The 18,277-nt window shown below is 50.2% G+C and overlaps 1 protein-coding gene and 1 non-coding gene across 3 annotated transcripts; both read left to right on the plus strand.

Annotated features, from left to right (window-relative positions):
- Positions 1-3,807: 3,807 nt before the first annotated feature.
- LOC141414325 (U6 spliceosomal RNA) lies at positions 3,808-3,911 on the plus strand. Its single transcript, XR_012439385.1, has one exon. It is a non-coding gene; the product is annotated as a U6 spliceosomal RNA (small nuclear RNA).
- A 6,536-nt stretch (positions 3,912-10,447) lies between these two features.
- Positions 10,448-18,050, plus strand: Dus1l (dihydrouridine synthase 1 like). 2 transcript variants are annotated; one of them, XM_074044849.1, is made up of 14 exons: positions 10,448-10,972; positions 11,192-11,438; positions 11,947-12,055; positions 12,680-12,730; positions 13,049-13,161; positions 13,921-14,003; positions 14,284-14,387; positions 14,545-14,689; positions 14,924-15,024; positions 15,103-15,187; positions 15,829-15,974; positions 17,124-17,161; positions 17,511-17,586; positions 17,679-18,050. In XM_074044849.1, the coding sequence occupies exons 2-14, from the start codon at positions 11,202-11,204 to the stop codon at positions 17,816-17,818; spliced, it is 1,428 nt and encodes a 475-aa protein (XP_073900950.1). In that variant the 5' UTR covers positions 10,448-10,972; positions 11,192-11,201; the 3' UTR covers positions 17,819-18,050. The 2 variants fall into 2 exon arrangements, with proteins under 2 accessions (XP_073900950.1, XP_073900949.1); XM_074044848.1 differs by having other exon boundaries at positions 10,448-11,438.
- Positions 18,051-18,277: the final 227 nt, after the last annotated feature.

Consider the following 18,277-nt stretch of genomic DNA (forward strand, 5'->3'; position numbering starts at 1 on the left):
ATTAGTGCTCTTGCACAAGTCTAATGTCAGTGTCACTGGGGAGGCAGGAGAGAAGACAGGGCTGAAAACCTACTCAAAGAAATAGTGACTGAACCCCTCCATCTGGCTAAATACTTGAAAAGCTGACTGAGCCCCACACAGGAGAACCCCAAAGGAATCGACCCGCCCAGCACACATCAAACTGCTGAAAGCTGCAGACGAGAGCTGCAGAGCAGTGAGACGACGTCCTCCCTCCAGGGAAAGGTGCCGATGACGAGGCCTGCTCACCAGAAACCACCGGGGCCAGAGGCAGTGCGGGAAAACAACAAAAAAACCAGGCCAGCAAAGTCCTGCCTCAGGCGTACGGGAAAGTGACATCGTCAGAGCAGAGAGTTTGTGGCCAGCGGACCTACCCTAAAAGAACAGCTGAAGGAAGTTTCCTAAATAGAAAGGAAATGACAGAAGAAGGGGTCGTGAGAAATGGATAGGCAAAAATTACGGGTAAATCCATTTTCCTTCACTTCTCTAGGTTCATGCTTCGAAACTGAAGTAAAAGTTAGTTATAACTAGGTGATGCGACTCTAAATGTACACGGAGGACTATGTAAGGTGACTATGGGGGGCAGTGTATGTAGGGCAGAGGGACCTATGCTCACCTCACTGGAACCCCTAAAATACACCTGCATACCGCAGAAGTCACACACGTGACATGCACCTGCAATAGCCACCAAGGGCACACACCAGAGTGACCTCCTGTGAAGTTGTGTGGCGGGGGACTATGAGAATCATCCCTCTCCAGGCAACCACCAGTCTAGAAAAGAATGCCAGTAGTCCATGGCGTCAGAGCGCTGAAGGGAGAGGAACTGTGTAAGCAAATCACACCTGGTCCCTCTAGCCTTTCTTTGTTCTGTTCTTTTTCTTTCAGGCAGGGTCTTACTGTATTGCCCAGGCGGGTCTCAAACTCCTAGGTTCCAGCAGTCTTCCTACTTTAGCCTCCTGAGTAGCTGGTGCCCCACCACACCCAGCTTCCTCCTCCTTTAAGGATACCAATTCTAGCAGATCAGGAGCCGCCCTACCACCTCACTTGCGTTTATTACCTCTTTTTTTTCTTTTTGTTTACTACCTCTTTATAGCTCTGAATATGGTCACATTGGGATTAGGGTTTCAATGTGTAAGTTTGGGTGACACAATTCAGTTCATAGCAAGGTAATAATTCTTCACAACTCTATGAAGCCAGCATTATTCTGATTAATCCCCTGACAGATTCATAACTTGATAGCATTTCTGTGGGGAGGAAACTGGCCACTGGGGGAATGAGTGTCTTTCAAGGGTATCTTGTCCCTGGCCCTTCCCATCTGCCTGTCTGTCCGTCTCTCTCTCTCTCTCTCTCTCTCTCTCTCTCTCTCTCTCTCTCTCTCTCTCTCTCTCTCCCCCCCTCTCTTTCTGTTTCTCTCCTTCCTGGCTGACCTAAGGTGAGCATCCTCCTCTGTTACCTTGAACTGAAACCTCTGTAACTAAGATCCAAAATAAACTGTCCTTCCTTCTCAATTGTTTCCCACAGCTGTTTGTCACAGCAGTGAAAATTGGCAAACACAAATACCAATATCCAGCATGATCACAAAAATCCTGAACATGTTAGGGAAAAATCCTCAACAAAACCTTAGCAAATAGAATTGCACAATAAATACCAAGGGTAACACCTCAGGACCAAATGGGTTTTATCCTAGGAGGCAAGTCAGGTTCCTAATTCAAAAATTAGTAACTATATTTCATCTGACTGACAGGCCAAAAACTGACCATCTTCACAGAAAAAAAAAAGCATCAAGCACATACAAAATCCAACACCCATTCCTGGTAAAACTCAGCCGCTGGACACCAGGGCTCATCCCTGTAATCCCAGCTACTACGGAGGCAGAGATCAGGAGGATCGAGGTTCAAAGCCAGCCTGGGCAAATAGTTCCGTGAGACCCCATTTCGAAAAACCCTTCACAAAAATAGGGCTAGTAGAATGGCTCAAGGTGAAGGCCCTGAGTTCATGCCCCAGTACTGCCCCTCCACCAAATACATATCTATGAAAAAGAAATAAGCCAGGCACAGTGGTACAAGCCTGTAATCCTAGCTACTGGGGAGGGAGAGACTGGGAGGATCTGTTTGATGCCAGCCCCAGGCAAAAAGTTTGAGACTCCATCTCAACCAATAAAATGCTGGACATGTGGCGTGCACCTGTCACCCCAGGTACGTGGGATGCACGAATAGGAGGACTGTGGTCCAGGTCAGCCTCGGCATGAATGCAAAACCCTACCTCAAAAATAACCAAGACAAAAAGTGACTGAGGGCATGGCTCAAGTAGGAGAGTGCCTGCCTAGGAAACATGAGGCACTGAGTTTAAACCCCAGTACCAGCCAGGTGCCTAGTTCTTAGGAGGCTGAGATCGGGAGGATCTCAGTTCAAGGCCAGTCTGGGCGAATAGTTCGTGAGACCCCCATCTCCAGAGTAAAAATGAACTGGAAATGTGGTTCAAGCAGTAGAGTGTGTGCTATATGCAATTGTGAAGCTCTGAGTTCAAAGCTCAGTTCCACAAAAAAAAGAAGAAAAAAGAAATACTTAGAGATAGGTATCGTGAGAGATGTATAGGACTGTGTACTGAAGACTATAACACCCTGCTGAAAGAAATGAAGGAAGTTCTGATTAAATAGACGTCAACTGTGTCCATGGATTAGAAGACTCAATATTGTTAAGATGCAAATTCTCTCCAAATTGATCTATAAGTCCAATGCAATCCCTAACAAAATTCAAACAGACTTCTTGTAAAAATCAACAAGCTGACTCTAGTTCATATTAGCAATTAAAAACGCAGACTAGCCACTGATACACAACGAAGCCGAAGAGCTTGCACTGCTAGATTTCGACATTTTTTAAGATTTAAGTCTAAAGCTACAATCATCAAGGCGGTGTGGTAATGGCATGAAGATACCTGAGCAAGAGCTGGAGCAAGACTCAAGCAACAGACCTCCTGCCTCGCAAGTAAAAAGCCCTGCTGGGGGCTCACTCCTGTAATCCTACCTACTCTGGAGGATGGGGTTCGAAGCCAGCTAGGGCAAAGAGTTCTGCTAGACCTTATCTCAAAAAATCCCTTCACAAAAATAGGGTTGGTGGAGTGGCTCAAGGTGAAGGCCCTGAGTTTAAGCCCCAGTACCACAAACAAAAAAAAAGCCTTGAGTTCAAACCACAGTACTGCGAAGTGGGGAAGACATCTAAATAGATCAGTGGAACAAAACAGTCAGGAACACACACAGACAGACAGACAGCTGATTTAACAAAGTGAAAGGCAATTCAGTGAAGAACAGAATGTCTTTTCAACAGAATGCTAGAATAACTGGATATCTATATGCAAAAAAAGAAAGAAAGTGTGAGTCCAAACTTCATAGGACATTCAAAAATGAAGTAAAAAAGGATCATAAATGTAAACCCCAAAACTTTAAGGCTTCTAGATGTAAATATAGGGGAAAAATCTTGGTGAGCTTGGGTTAAGGAAGATGATACCTAAAGAATAATTTTTTTGTGAGTGGGACTGAGGCTAATACTCAGGGCTTCATATTTGCAAAGCAGGTGCTCTACTACTCAAATCACACTCCAGTCCATTTTGCTCTGGTTACTTTAGAGATGATTGGGGTGGGGGGGGGGTCCATCCTTGAACCTTGATTTCCCACTCTTGGCCTCCCAAGTAGCTAGGATGACAGGCCTAAGCCTCCAGCATTTGGCTAGAATAAAATTTTAAATTGGATTTCACCAAATTTTGATCATTCCTGCTCTTTGAAGTATACTATTGGTGCTCACTTTGGCAGCACATATGCGAAATTTAGAATAAGGAGAAGATTAGTGTGTCCCCTGCACAAGGATGGCACGCAAATTTGTGAAGTGTTCCATATTTTCCTGTACAAAGGAGACTCCTTTTTTTTTTTTTGGTCTTGGGGTTTGAACTCCACCAGCCCTTTTTGGTGAAGGGTTTTTTCGAAACAGGGTCTCGTGAACTATTTGCCTAAGTTGGCTTTGAACCTCAATCCTCCTGATCTCTGCTCTTGAGTAGCTAGGATTACAAGCATAAGACACCACCGTCGGCTCACACTGAGATTGTTTTTTTATTCATATGTGCATACAATGCTTGGGTCATTTCTCCCCCCTCCCCCCACCCCCTCCCTTACCACCCACTCCGCCCCCTCCCTCTCCCCCCCACCCCCTCGATACCCGGCAGAAACTATTTTGCCCTTATCTCTAATTTTGTTGAAGAGAGAGTATAAGCAATAATAGGAAGGAACAAGGGTTTTTGCTGGTTGAGATAAGGATAGCTATACAGGGCATTGACTCACATTGATTTCCTGTGCGTGGGTGTTACCTTCTAGGTTAATTCTTTTTCATCTAACCTTTTCTCTAGTTCCTGGTCCCCTTTTCCTATTGGCCTCAGTTGCTTTTAAGGTATCTGCTTTAGTTTCTCTGCGTTAAGGGCAACAAATGCTAGCTAGTTTTTTAGGTGTCTTACCTATCCTCACCCCTCCCTTGTGCGCTCTCGCTTTTATCATGTGCTCATAGTCCAATCCCCTTGTTGTGTTTGCCCTTGATCTAATGTCCACATATGAGGTAGAACATACGATTTTTGGTCTTTTGGGCCAGGCTAACCTCACTCAGAATGATGTTCTCCAATTCCATCCATTTACCAGCGAATGATAACATTTCGTTCTTCTTCATGGCTGCATAAAATTCCATTGTGTATAGATACCACATTTTCTTAATCCATTCGTCAGTGGTGGGGCATCTTGGCTGTTTCCATAACTTGGCTATTGTGAATAGTGCCGCAATAAACATGGGTGTGCAGGTGCCTCTGGAGTAACCTGTGTCACAGTCTTTTGGGTATATCCCCAAGAGTGGTATTGCTGGATCAAATGGTAGATCAATGTCTAGCTTTTTAAGTAGCCTCCAAATTTTTTTCCAGAGTGGTTGTACTAGTCTACATTCCCACCAACAGTGTAAGAGGGTTCCTTTTTCCCCACATCCTCGCCAACACCTGTTGTTGGTGGTGTTGCTGATGATGGCTATTCTAACAGGGGTGAGGTGGAATCTTAGCGTGGTTTTAATTTGCATTTCCTTTATTGCTAGAGATGGTGAGCATTTTTTCATGTGTTTTTTGGCCATTTGAATTTCTTCTTTTGAGAAAGTTCCATTTAGTTCACTTGCCCATTTCTTTATTGGTTCATTAGTTTTGGGAGAATTTAGTTTTTTAAGTTCCCTATATATTCTGGTTATCAGTCCTTTGTCTGATGTCACACAGAGATTTAACAGGAATGTTCACAGCAGCTGTGAAACCTGAAAGTTCTCCAGGTGAATGGACAGAAAAGATGTGGACTGTCCACACAATGGAACACCACTCAGTGATAGAAAGAATGAACTGTTAGGACATAGAATGGAAGAATCTCAAGATAATTATGTTGAGTTTAAAAAGAGCAAGTACAATCTGGTTCCATTTATATAAAATCCTAGAAATGCATACAAATCAATAGTGTTAGGAAATAGGGCTGGTGGATGGCTCAAGTGGTAGAGTGCCTGCCAAGCGAATGTGAGGACCTGAGTTCAAACCCCAGTGCCTCTAAAAAAAAACAAAAACTGATAGGAATTAAATGAGCGCTGGTAGGGATGTGAAGGGTGGGGGAGGAGCAGGAGGAGACTCTGGGGGTAACAGATACTTCCATTATTGTCTGTGATGGTTCCACTGCTACACACACACACACACACACACACACACACACACACACACACACGTGTGTATATACATATATATGCATATATTCCCAAACCTGTAATTGTCATGTTATGTGCAGTTTTAAAACATTAATTATATCTCCATAAAGCTGTTTAAAAAAAGATCTATAAACCAAATGAAAGTCAATTAGACCCCTAAACATATAAAAAGATGCTTAACCCCTCATTACAAGGGAAATGAAAATTATAACTACAACAAGGATCCGTCCTTACCCATCAAGCTGGCACAAATTCCAAGCACGGTCGTCCGCTCTGTGGGTAGAGTTGTGGAGAAACAGGCACATGGGTTCTAGTGGTCATGCCAAAGGGCACAGGCTTGAGGAAGGAGGGATCCAGCAATATACAGAACAATTACCTACATGCTCTCTCTTCTTGGAATGTATTTTGAATATACACCTACCGCATGACAAAAACAGAAAGGCCTCACACGTACACACAACTACCCATGGACAGCGTATTCACTAAAGCACTACTTGGCATTCCAAACACTGGATATGGTAGGCCTGAGAGCTTGTTTGGAGGTTCTAGCAGGGGAGTGCAGCAACTCGTACACCCTTGACTGAAGAATGGTCCTCCTCTATCAGGGATGGTCCTCTCTAGCATGCAGCTTCAGGAGGGACGCACATGGAGTGGTGAGGGAGAAAGGGGACACCCGCCTAGTCAGCCATATCAGCCGAATCAACCCTGGCAATCAATGGGGTGACAGATGTCGCAGCCAGATTGCCTGTACATCCATGATAGACCTGAATGTCTACCCATAGGTGACTGAAAGACTAAATGCCAGCCTGGCACACAAAAGAAAGAGGAAGCTTTGCCTAGCAAGCTAATGCCCTGAATTAAAAAACCAGTTCTGAAAAAAAAAAAAAGAGGAAAAAAAGAATTATGAATACTTGCTGGGTGGGGACTCACAACTGTGATCCTAATCCTACCCACTTGGGAGGTGGAGATCAGGAGGATCATGGTTTGAGGCCAGCCTGGGCAAAAAGTTTGTGAGACCCCATCTCAACCAACAGCTGGGCACCGTGGCTCACACCTGTCAGCCCAGCTATGTAGGAATCGAAATAGGAGGATTGCAATCCAGAGTGGCCAGGGAATACAGTGAGACCCTATTTTAAAAAATAACCAAGAAATGACCCGAGCCTTGTGTGCACATGTGAATAATAAAAAAATAAAAATAAAAAATAAAATAAAATAAAAGATTTACCAGAAATTTAAAAAAAAAAAAGACTAAACCTTTCAGGTTAGTTTTAACTTCTGGAATTATGTTAATACCTTACAAGTTTGGGATTTTTTTTTAATGTATATCTGGGTATGGTGGCAGACACGTGTGATCCCAGCCACTTAGGAAGCTGAGGCAGGAGGATTGCAAGTTAGAGGCCAGCCTGGGATACACAGTGATACCTTGTCTCAAAATAAAATGAAAAAGGACTGGGGGTGTCTAGACAAGTCCTAGAGTGCTTGTCTGGCATGTACAGAGGCCCTGGGCTCCATCCCCAACACTGGGGGAAAAAAAGTCTATAAAGATAGGGACAAAGCTGGATGCCAGTGGCTCACACCTATAACCCTAGCTACTCAAGGAGGTAGAGATCAGGAGGATGGAGGTTTGAGGCCAGCCTAAGCAAACAGTTTGAGAGATCCTCACTCGAAAATACCCAACACAAAAAATGGCTGGTGGAGTGGCTCAAGTGGTAGAGCGCCCGTCTAGCAAGCATTAGGCCCTGAATTCAAACCCCAATACCACCAAAAGAAAAAAAAAAGAGAAAAAGGAGCAAAGCTAAAATTGAATATAAGCACAAGCACATGAGTCTAACTATTAAACAACAGTTTTCACACAGAAGAAAGCCACCCTCAGTGAGATGCTCTAAGAGATTTAGGAAAAGGACTGCAAAAACCTTCGTCTTTTAAATTACTTATTATTTATTTATAATTATTTATTTATTTATTCAGAGCCTTCACCTTGAGCCACTCCACCAGCCCTCCCCCTTTTATTTTTGTGATGTTTTTTTGAGATAGGGCCTCATGAACTCTTTATCCAGGCTGGCTTTGAACCATGATCCTCCTGATCTCTGACTCCTGAGTAGCTAGGATTACAGGCGTGAGCCACTGGTGCCCAGTAATTTTTTAAAAATTTTTATTTATTTTTTTCGGTGGGACTGGGGTTTGAACTCAGGACTTTGTGCTTGAAACAAAGACAATGGGGGAGAAGAGAAAATACAGAGTGGAGGAGATTGCTGGGGCAATGGATGAACTGGAGGCTTCAGCAGACCCAGGATATACACTGCATACACACTATGTCGTTTTGATCTGGTCTTCTGAAAGGGCCTAAAAGCAATGATAGCCTCATACAGTGAGGACTGGGGCATGAAGACCTTGGTTTCTAAATACCATCTCCCACTGAAAATACCAGCAACCCCTGAAAATGGCTTCCAAGGCTGGAGCAGGGAGTGCAAGAAAGTCCACACAGGCCCATGGTGAAGGGTGCACACTGGCAGAACCCGAACCCAGGACAATTTAAACATCAGCATGAATCACATTGACCCCAGCTTTCCTGTGGAGGCCTGAGGGGCTCTGTGGGCTCTATTCCCAGCCAAGCAGCCTTCACTGGTGAGAAGTCTCTGAAGCTGACCTAAGGGCACACAGCCAGTGGACAAACATTGCTCAGGAAAGCCTACCAAGTCCTGGCAGGAACAGGACTGGCCTAGGTCACCTCCTCTCCCCTACTCAAAAATAGAAGCTCCACTCCAGGTGGAGGTGCAGCTGAGGACAGGTTCCCTCCTCCAGGGGCAGCTTAGGGCTGCTGCAACCCCCAGAAGAGGCCATCAACATCTCAGCACACAGGCTCTGTCTGGCCGAAGCTCCCATTCCAAGCAAGAGCCAGTGCCTTCTGGAGGTGGGAAGCTTAGCCTCAGCACCCTTGCCCTGGCTTGCTTCAGGGTGGCAAGTCCCTGTTAGGACAGACAAGTGGAGAAGGCCACAGGCTACCCCTGCCCAGAGGCCCATTCCTAAGGCTTGGGTGTTACCAGAGAGATGGACTGTGCTGCCTCCTAGTGCTGGGAGGCTCCACCAGGGGGCGGTCAGGTCTTAAGGAAGGAAACTCCCTCTGTAAACCAAGGGGACCCCAGGGAACTGACTGGAACAAAGCAGAGGGAATCTTAAGCCCAGGGAGCTGTCCACAAAGGATGGAGATTTAGGCTGTTAGGTAAAGAAAGTGAGTCTGGAATAGGAAAAAAAAGAAGTTTGAAGAATAATGGTTAAAGTTTTGCTAGGTTGAAAAAAAGACAGATGCAAGAAGTCCAGCAAATCCCAAACAATATGAAAAAGAAAATCACAGGCATATTGCTGAAAACCAAAGATGAAAGAGAAAATCTTGAAACTGGGAGGGAAGCAGTGATTCAGGCGACCTCTGGCCTCTCTAGAAGACAATGCAAAACTAATTTCCAAAACCTCATCACCCCAAACACAAATTCTAACTCTCAGACAGTAACTACACCCTTCCCCCATAGCCTCTAATCCACTTTCTGCCTCTATGAATTTGTCTGTTCTAGATATTTCATGTGTGTAGAAATCATGTAATAGTTATTCTTTTGTGCAAATAATTTATAAAGTGGTTAAAAAAAAAAAGCCTGCCAATCTTGAATTCTGTATCTAGCAAACACATTCTTCAAAATCTAAAGTGAAATGAAGAAATTTTCAAATAAATGAAAGTCAAGAAAATTCATTAGATCTGAACTATAAAGACTGGGCATGGTGGTCCTCACCAGTAACCCCAGCACTCTGGAGGTCGAGGCAGAAAGATCTCAAGTTCAAAGTCAGCCTGGACTACCTAGGGAGCCCTGTTTGAAAAGAAAAAAGAAACATTTGAATGACAAGAAAAGTTTTTTCAGTTTCAAGGTAGAAATTCAGATCCACAAAAAAGAAAAAAAAGTGCTGAAAAATGGCAAGTAGGTGAATATAAGGACTGTGTATTTTGTCCTCTCATTTTCTTACAAGACAGAAAATTAAAGTGTCCTAGGGTGGCCTTTTACAAAATATACATTAACAAAAGCACAAGGTTGGAGGTCAGAGATCAAGAAAACTAGGGTTTTTTTTTTCGGCGGTACTGGGGTTTGAACTCAGGGCCTTCCCCTTGAGCCACTCCACCAGCCCTTTTTGTGAAGGGTTTTTCGAGATAAGGTCTCCTGAACTATTTGCCCGGGCTGGCCTCGAACCTCAATCCTCCTGATGTCTGCCTCCTGAATAGACAGGCGTGAGTCACCGGTGCCCGGCTTCAAAATAAGTAAGTAATAATAAAATAAACCCCTATCAGCCCTGGGATCTTGGTGGGCGCCGCAGTTCTCAACGACCCAGGAGGGGGCAGGGCCCAGGCACCGGGGAAACGGGGTGCCCAAGGAAGAAGCTCACTGGTCGCGTATTTTCCACAGTGAAGTGTTTCTCGATCCCTCGTGGGTTCCTACGCCATGGCTTTGTTAGGCCTGGCCGGGAACAGCGCGAACCAAGTCTTGGCGGGAGGCAGGACACCACGGCCCGCGGCTGGGCATCATCAACGCACACTCGACGCTGACTTCCGCCAGCCTCGGGCCTTCGGACGCCGGGCGCGGATTCCGGGGACCGCATTCGCCGACGTACCACAGTCTACCCGGAGCGCCTGGCAGAGCGCCTTCCGGCCGCGGCTCTTCCGGCGGAGGCGCGGTCTGGCGAAGCCCGTGCGCCGGGTGGCGGCCGCGTTCCAGCGGGTCCTCTTGGCGGCACCGCGGGTTAAGGCTGGGGGCTCGGGCAGCCTCTGTGTCACCTCGGTCGGAGCGTTCCCATCACTGCTGCCTTCGGCCCGCAGTCGAGCCCTACCCTGCTCCACACCCTCGGCGGTGCGGAAGTGAGCCCAGTTCGAGTCCTTCGCCGCCGCCCTGTGGCGGCCTCAGCCCCCAGGCCAGCCCAAGGGACGCGATCCAGAGCAGAAGGCGCTAGGCCCCACCAAGAAGCGGGGGCCCGCGCGCCCCGCCGCTCGCCCTGCCCGAGAGCCAGGGCGGCGCCGGACTTCGTGCAGCCCAGAGGTCCAGCCTTGCGAGGTCCCGCTCGGAGGGTCGCCGGTTCACTGATCAAGCGCCGGCTAGGGCACTGTCAAGCCTGTATGTACGCTCCACATCAGCGCCACCAGGCCAGCGTTTCGTCCTGTAGCAAAAGAGGGGGTAAGGCCAACCGAGAGAGCGTCAGCGATACGCGGGGTTGCTGCTGCAAGACAGTGCACGGGGCCTAGCTCTGCACCTGCTGATGCCCCTGCCTCTGTGTGACCCAGCAGTAGGACTTAGGAGCAGTGCCTCTGAGTTGAACCTTGCGCCCTCTCTGTGTTTGGCTCTGCACACTGAGCTTCGTGGCTGTAGCCAAGCCTGGTCCTCTCCCCCCTTCAGTGTGAAGAGGATGCCCAAACTGCAGGGCTTCGAATTCTGGAGCCACACCCTAGGGGCAGCCCGACACGTGGTGGCACCCATGGTGGACCAGAGTGAGCTGGCCTGGAGGCTTCTGAGCCGACGCCATGGAGCACAGCTCTGCTACACTCCCATGCTGCATGCCCAGGTCTTCGTCAGAGATGCCAACTACCGGAAGGAGAATCTATACTGTGAAGTGTGTCCTGAGGACCGGCCTCTCATCGTGCAGGTGGTCAGAAGGACTGTGGCTGCTGGGTGCTAGCTGAGTAGCTGAGTCTTGGATCCTGTGATGCACTCTTCCCTAAGCCTTTCATAGGAACTTGGGGGGAGGTGGTCCCTGCAGTCTCAGTGACAGGTGTGGTAAGCACAGCTGCCAGGGGGACATCGCAGAAACCAACCCCTCTCTTGGGAGCTGGCCCAGGTTCTGTTGATGGGACAGCTTGGGTGACCTGAAAGATTGTTACTCCCTGACATCAACTCCATGCTGTCCCTCACTCTCAGTGCCCTCTCCTCTCAGAATGATTAGACATACACATGACTCTCTTTTCAGAAGTCCATGGTGGCAGCTTCTGTTATACATCAGAAGAAATTCTGTAGATTCCTAACTGCTCTCCTGCTGCTGTGGGGACCCTCCCTGCTTTGTCATGTAAACGGTGGGACAGGACCACAGCTCATCAGGTGCTGGGTTCCTAGGCAGGGACAGACCAGGGCCTGAATGACTTCTGTGTCTTCTTCAGTTTTGTGCCAATGACCCGGAAGTGTTTGTCCAGGCAGCTCTCCTGGCTCAGGATTACTGTGATGCCATTGACCTGAATTTGGGCTGTCCACAGATGATAGCTAAGCGGGGTGAGTTGTTTCATGTTCCCATGTTGACACCTACTCAGACCAACACTGAGTGCTGGGCACTCAAATGTGGAATACAGGACCACAGTGGTGGGATCTGGGTGTGGGTGGGTCATGGGGAGGTCTGGTCCCTGCCTCTGATTCTGGTGGCCGCTGAGACTAGCAAGTTCTTTCCTCAGTGCTTCTTGCTCTAGGGCTGGGGATCAGCTCTGCTGGTCATATAGGCAGCCAGTTGGGACTCGCATTTGGTGAGCTCCCCTGATAAATATATGCCTCTGACACTATGTGCATACTTTACAGGTTCAACCTTTCTCACTGGGCTCCTGAGCAGGTGCTGCTGTTCCTGGGCCATGTGGGGTGTATATTCCATGCAGTGCCCTTTGTGTTTGAGCAGCTGGGCAGTAGAGCCCTGAAGGCCGATGCTGACAAACTAATTGCCTCCATGATTGTCCCTCTGCCCCCAACAGAGAGACACCACTGCCTCTGGGTCCCTGTGCGACGGCTGGCTTGCACATGTAGTCTGGCTGCAGGGTCCTTATGGCCCATGTCAGTGTTAGACAGTGAGCCACAATGGGATATTGAGGTAGCCTGGATACTGGTGCAGTGGGCTACATTCGTCCTTTACAGGTCACTATGGAGCCTTCCTGCAGGAGGAGTGGGACCTGCTCCAGAGAATGAGTGAGTTGGCCACATGCCTCATGAAGCACCAGAGACAGCCTGGCAGGGGTGTATGGGCACTTACTGCTTGGTCAGGTTCAGGAGAGGACTGGGCAGCAGAGTGCCCTGGGGGACAGAGTCAGCTCTCTCAGCTGCCATCACTGGAAGCCTGCACTGGCCCCATGGCACATGAACTTGTGAGGACCTGTTAAGCAGCTTAAGAGTGATGGCAGGATGACAGCCAGGGTTGCCTTCTGAGAAAGCGGGTGTGACTCCATGTGGGTCTGGGCTACAGGGGCTCAGCCACCTGAAACACCACCACACCATCTCTCTTCTCAGTCCTTTTGGCCCATGAAAGACTCTCCGTTCCTGTCACATGCAAAATCCGGGTCTTCCCAGAGATTGACAAGACGGTGAGGTATGCTCAGATGCTGGAGAAGGCTGGCTGCCAGGTGAGAGCCATGGTTCATAGGTGTGGGTGTCAGAGCTGAGTAGACAGCCTGCAGCACCTTCTATCTCTCCCTGATCAGCTTAAGTGAAGTAGAGGATTCTCTACCCTGGTAGACCCCCTTCTCCTATGGCCCTTGTGTGGCGACTGAAACTGAGGCATTTCTGGGGGGCAGTGGTCCCTCTATGTGGCCTGACCCCATGGCTCTGCAACCTACCACCCAGGACCAAGTTTTCTATAATGCCACTCCAGCTCCAGGGCATTGTCCCTGTTGAGAATGACTCTGGGCTCTGCACCACATCCCTGGTTCCCCATATAGCCAGGGCCTCCTTCCAGGTAGCTCAATATCTAGCCTCCCTGGATCACTGGGAAGGAGCCACATAGCTGTCAGCAGACTTGTTCCCTTGTCTACATCCTGGCATAGTACAGGCCTGGTGGGGACCCTGTTCCCAGGGGCACCCTTTGAGGGGCTTAATTTCTTCCAAGTGGGCAGGAATCACCTCCCCCATGCCCTGCCAGCCTGGGATCAACCTGGCCTTGGGTGGTAAGGGCTCTGTCTTCCCAACCTGGGAGCTGGCTCTAGACGGGGCTGGGTGTACTGGGTGCAGCCTGGCTCCTTCCAAAGGGCAAGGCTCCCAGAGTTTTGGATGCCAAGTCTCGGGAGGCTTTTTCTCTACACAGTGTGGGGAGCTGGGAAATTGAGAAAGAGGGTCCCCTGGAGCCAGTTTGGAGTGGGGTTGAGCCAGGCCTTGGTCTGTTCTAGCTGCTGACGGTACATGGGCGCACCAAGGAGCAAAAGGGGCCCCTAGCAGGAGCAGCGTCCTGGGAACACATCAAGGCTGTGCGGTGAGTGGACACAGAGGGTGGGAGATGGAGCTATCAGTCCTTTGGGCTTCATGGTGGCAGGGGGTGGGAGAGGGGGAGAGTGCATAAAGTCAGCTGCACATCGCGGGATGCTCAGTACACCTGACACCCATGACCACCCGGGAGGGGGTTGGGGGCAGCAGTCTGGTGGGTGGGAGGTGACACATCCTGCCAAGATGGTGTTTGGTGGGCTAGTCCCCTTCACTCCTTGGCTTAGCATTGGCCAGGTGGGGTGCAGAGTCAGGCTCCTCTCTCCTGGCAGGAAGGCTGTGGCCATCCCTGTGTTTGCCAATGGTAACATCCAGTGCCTGCAAGATGTGGAGCGGTGCATCCAGGACACGGGCGTGCAGGGGGTCATGAGTGCGGGTGAGCAGCTGGGCACCTCAGCCCTCATCTGTCACCACTGTTGAGTGGACACTTCATTGCTCTGACTGCTCTGCCGATCGGAGCACTGAGACCACACTTCCCAGGCTGTTTCCATCCGTGGGCCCCGTGTGAGATGCCAAGCCTCTTCCCTCCACAGAGGGCAACCTGCACAACCCTGCCCTGTTCGAGGGCCGAAGCCCTGCCGTGTGGGAGCTGGCGGAGGAGTATCTGGACATTGTGCGGCAGCACCCCTGCCCACTGTCCTATGTCCGGGCCCACCTCTTCAAGCTGTGGCACCACACGTGAGTTGCTCCTCAGGCAGGAGCCACAGGCCGGGCTGCAAAGTGTAGCCCTACCCTGGGGCATTCTGGAATTTCCTAAAAACAACTTGTCATTAACTCGGTGGCCTAAGGGCCAGTGACTTGGAAGTGAGGGCAGGCAGGAACCTGAGTGGGGAGGGATGCCTGGCACTCGGCTTGGGTGGTGATTAGGAGCTGGGAGCAGGCCCAACTCTCTGTGATGGTTGTCTGCCTCAGGCTGCAGGTGCACCAGCATCTTCGAGAGGAGCTTGCCAAAGTGAAGACCCTGGATGGTATTGCTGCTGTGAGTCAGGCACTAAAGCTGCAATGTCAGGCAAGTGCAGGGCTGCACGTGCCCAGCAGGTGGTGGGCTAGGGACTCAGATCTATGATGGGGCCTTGGGCTTTTGCAGGAAGACATGTCCAGACAGGAGGAGGGAGTGAGGCCATCCGGTGACTTGCCTTTCTTCCATTGGATCTGCCAGCCCTACATCCGGCCAGGGTGAGCTCCTGAGCCAACCCACGGTGGGGGTGCACACGAAGGTGCCCACCTGCCACACACCCCTGGTCACTAAGGTCAGTCAGTTCCTGCTCTTGAGGGAAAGGAAAGGAGGCCGTGGAGTGAAGCACTCGTCCTGTGTGTCCCGTCTGCTGTGGGGCCTGGCTGGCTCTCTGTGGCCTTGCTAGAAGGTGCTGGTGGTTCCTTCCTATCGGTACTCATCCCAGTAAGATAATACTCCAAGCTCTTCTAATCCTGGGTGGTTTTGTCCATGGGGGTCAAGAAGTGGACCCTGGGTGTCTTCTGGGTTCTCCAAGGTGAGGCAGGCTGTTACCTGGTACCACAGTCATGCCCAGGCTCTGTGGCTGATCTTGGACCCCTGAGCTTTGGATGCCATCCTGAGGGGGGTTCACTTTCTATGTTGATCATTTATTGCATGCTTTGTGCCCAAATCCTGCATCGGTGACCTGAGTGGAACTGCTTGGGGTGGGAAGCCATGCATGTGGCCTTGGTGTATCAGTGCCCACTATGGCTGTGCACCCTCTCGTTGCCCTGGATCTCATCTGAGTTGACCCATTTGGTTGTGACCAGCTGGTCACCTCCTGTGGGTGTCCTTGGCTCTGCCCACCGCACTTTCCCTACAGGCCTAAGGAGGAGAGTAGAGAGAACAGTGGTGGCCGCAGCAAGCGGGCTCTGGAGGAGGAGGCAGGCAGTGTGGATGGCCTGTCCAAGAACAAGCAAAAGAAGCAGCTGCGGAACCCCCATAAAACCTTTGACCCTTCTCTGAAACGTAAGTGTCAGGTCTGCAGCTGGGGCCAGGTAGGAGCTTACAGCACTGCCCGGACTTTCACTTCACCCTCATCTTCCACTTTGCTTGGGACAGAAACCCAGGCCCCGTCCGTTGCACTCAGTGCTCAAAGCCAGGGACAGATGCCCAGAGTACTTGGTAGTTTGACCAGGTCAGACTTGAGGTCTGACCACCAGGAACCCTGCACAGGGCCTTGGAGTCTTCCTGAGCTGTAGCGCATTCTGTATGTGGAGATGTCTATTTATAGTGTCAGAGGCAGCAAGGTTGGGGGACAAGCCTCTCAGGTAGGTGCCATCTGGATGGCCAGTAAGGGGTTTGCCTGCACATTGGACCTTGGGTCACTGAGGCTGTCACTGACAAAGAGAGCCCTGGGTGTGTCCTGGCCTTGTGTGGAGGTGGCTGAAAATCCTCTAAGCTGATGCTGAGAGCCCAGGGAACATGCTGGGGTCTCCGTACCCATGCCTTGGGGAATAGACCCCAGTCAGGCTCCTGGTTTGATTAGCTCCTGATTTGCTAGCCTGAAACCAGAAATTCATTCACTCAGTACTTTCTGCATGGCCTCTCTGGGTGTGGGGCTGAGGTCTCAGTCCAGTGCAGTCTACCTAAGAGACCTGATTTCTCTCAGCATCCTGGGCCAGCCCATCCAAACTGTCAAGCCTGGCTTGCCCAGTAGTCCGGAGGGGGGCGAATTTCCAGGAGCTTTGTCTGAAAGTTTTGTAAGCTTGAGGAGACTTAAGCACTAAGAACCCGGGGACCCTCTCTTCTGTCTGCCTTTATGTGGGAAGCCCAACAGCCTGTTTGCCATGCTGCACCCCTGCCTACCACAGGAAGCGGGGCTTGGGGCCAAAGTTCCTGATTTTGCCCTTCATGGCTTTTTTGCTGTGGGAGACAGTAAAGGGTGGGATAAAGCAGCCCACTGGCTTCCTGTTTATTTCCCAGCAAGGCTGTGCCCACTGTATCTTGCCATCCACCCATTGCTCTAAAAGGGAAAGCAGACTATAGCCCACCATATCCTCTGGCCCACTGGCCACAGGGACCCTTGTGGAGGTGGACAGCAGCCATAATCAGCCACCTGGGGCTATCTCAGGCTCCCCTCATTCAACCAGCACCTCTTTTTGTTCTTTTTTCCAGCAAAATATGCAAAGTGTGACCAGTGTGGAAATCCAAAGGTGAGCTGGTCTTTCTGGTGGCCTGCTGCCCAGACATGAGTGGGTAGGGTGGTCCCCACTGACACTTAAAAGGTTCCCTATTGCTGCTTGGAGTTTGGCACGGCATAGCCTGAGGATAGCCCCTCACCTTCTGTCCAGTCCTCCCAAAGACACCTTTCTCACCACCTGCCCGGGCCCAGAGTGGGACTTAGTCCAGAGTAGGCTAAGGAGGGGGACCTGGCCTGGGAGGTAGTCACTTCCTGTGTTATAATTCCCGGGCCACTGGGCACCTTGGCATAGTTTCCAGATGGCCAACACGGGCCCTGGAAAGGGTTGTCAACCTAAAGCCCACTAGCTTTCCTGTCCCCAGGGTAACAGGTGTGTGTTCAACCTGTGCCGTGGCTGCTGCAAGAAGCGGGCCTTCAGAGAGACAGCAGATTGCCCAGGTGAGAGGGCGCCTGCTGCCATCAGCTTCTATACTTCCATCAGCAGTGGGACCTGACTTCCTGATCCCCGTTCTCCTTTTGCCTTTTCCCAGGTCACGGGTTGCTTTTTAAAACCAAATTGGAGAAGTCTCTGGCTTGGAAAGGGACCCAGCCTGGACTCCAGGAGCCTCAACAGGTGGGGCCTGGAGCACCAGGTAGCTTCTCTGAAGTCATGGGCAGTGCCCTGGCCTGAGGGGCCGGCAGGAACGACCCCCACCCCAGGACTGCTGCTTTAGCCTGGACACTTCTCATTTAGGGAAATGCCTTTACTCAGGGAATCTGCTGCTGTCTGACATAGAAGGACATGCTGACGTCCTCTGGCTCACACAGGCCTAGCAATGCTGCACCAGGGGCAGGCCCAGGCTGGACCTGCCCTGTCCTCATATCTTGTTTTCAAAAGTGAACAATAAATCATTTCAAAGGTATGCACACAGAGCCTGTGATTATGACTCCCTAGTCCCATACCTAGGTAGACCGTGAGCCAGGAGGCAGCTCCCCTGGCTGGCTGAGAGGATATAGTCAGAGTCAGTGGGGACAATGGGGCCAGGGAATCAAGTCTGAATGAAGGCAAAGCACAAAACAGTAAGTGTCCAGAGTATTCAGGGGACATGGCAGCTAAAGGGGGCCCTGATCCAAGGAGACAGCTCTCAAG

Source organism: Castor canadensis, chromosome 11 (genome assembly GCF_047511655.1).
Source record: "Castor canadensis chromosome 11, mCasCan1.hap1v2, whole genome shotgun sequence".
Taxonomy (NCBI): Eukaryota; Metazoa; Chordata; class Mammalia; order Rodentia; family Castoridae; genus Castor; species Castor canadensis.

Excerpts from the sequence above, each read along its gene's own strand:
- Dus1l (XM_074044848.1), top strand. The coding sequence starts at position 11,055 with ATGCCCCTGCCTCTGTGTGACCCAGCAGTAGGACTTAGGAGCAGTGCC. Across the intron at positions 14,004-14,283 it reads GAACACATCAAGGCTGTGCG|GAAGGCTGTGGCCATCCCTG; the intron begins GTGAGTGGACAC and ends CTCTCCTGGCAG. Across the intron at positions 17,587-17,678 it reads AGAGACAGCAGATTGCCCAG|GTCACGGGTTGCTTTTTAAA; the intron begins GTGAGAGGGCGC and ends GCCTTTTCCCAG.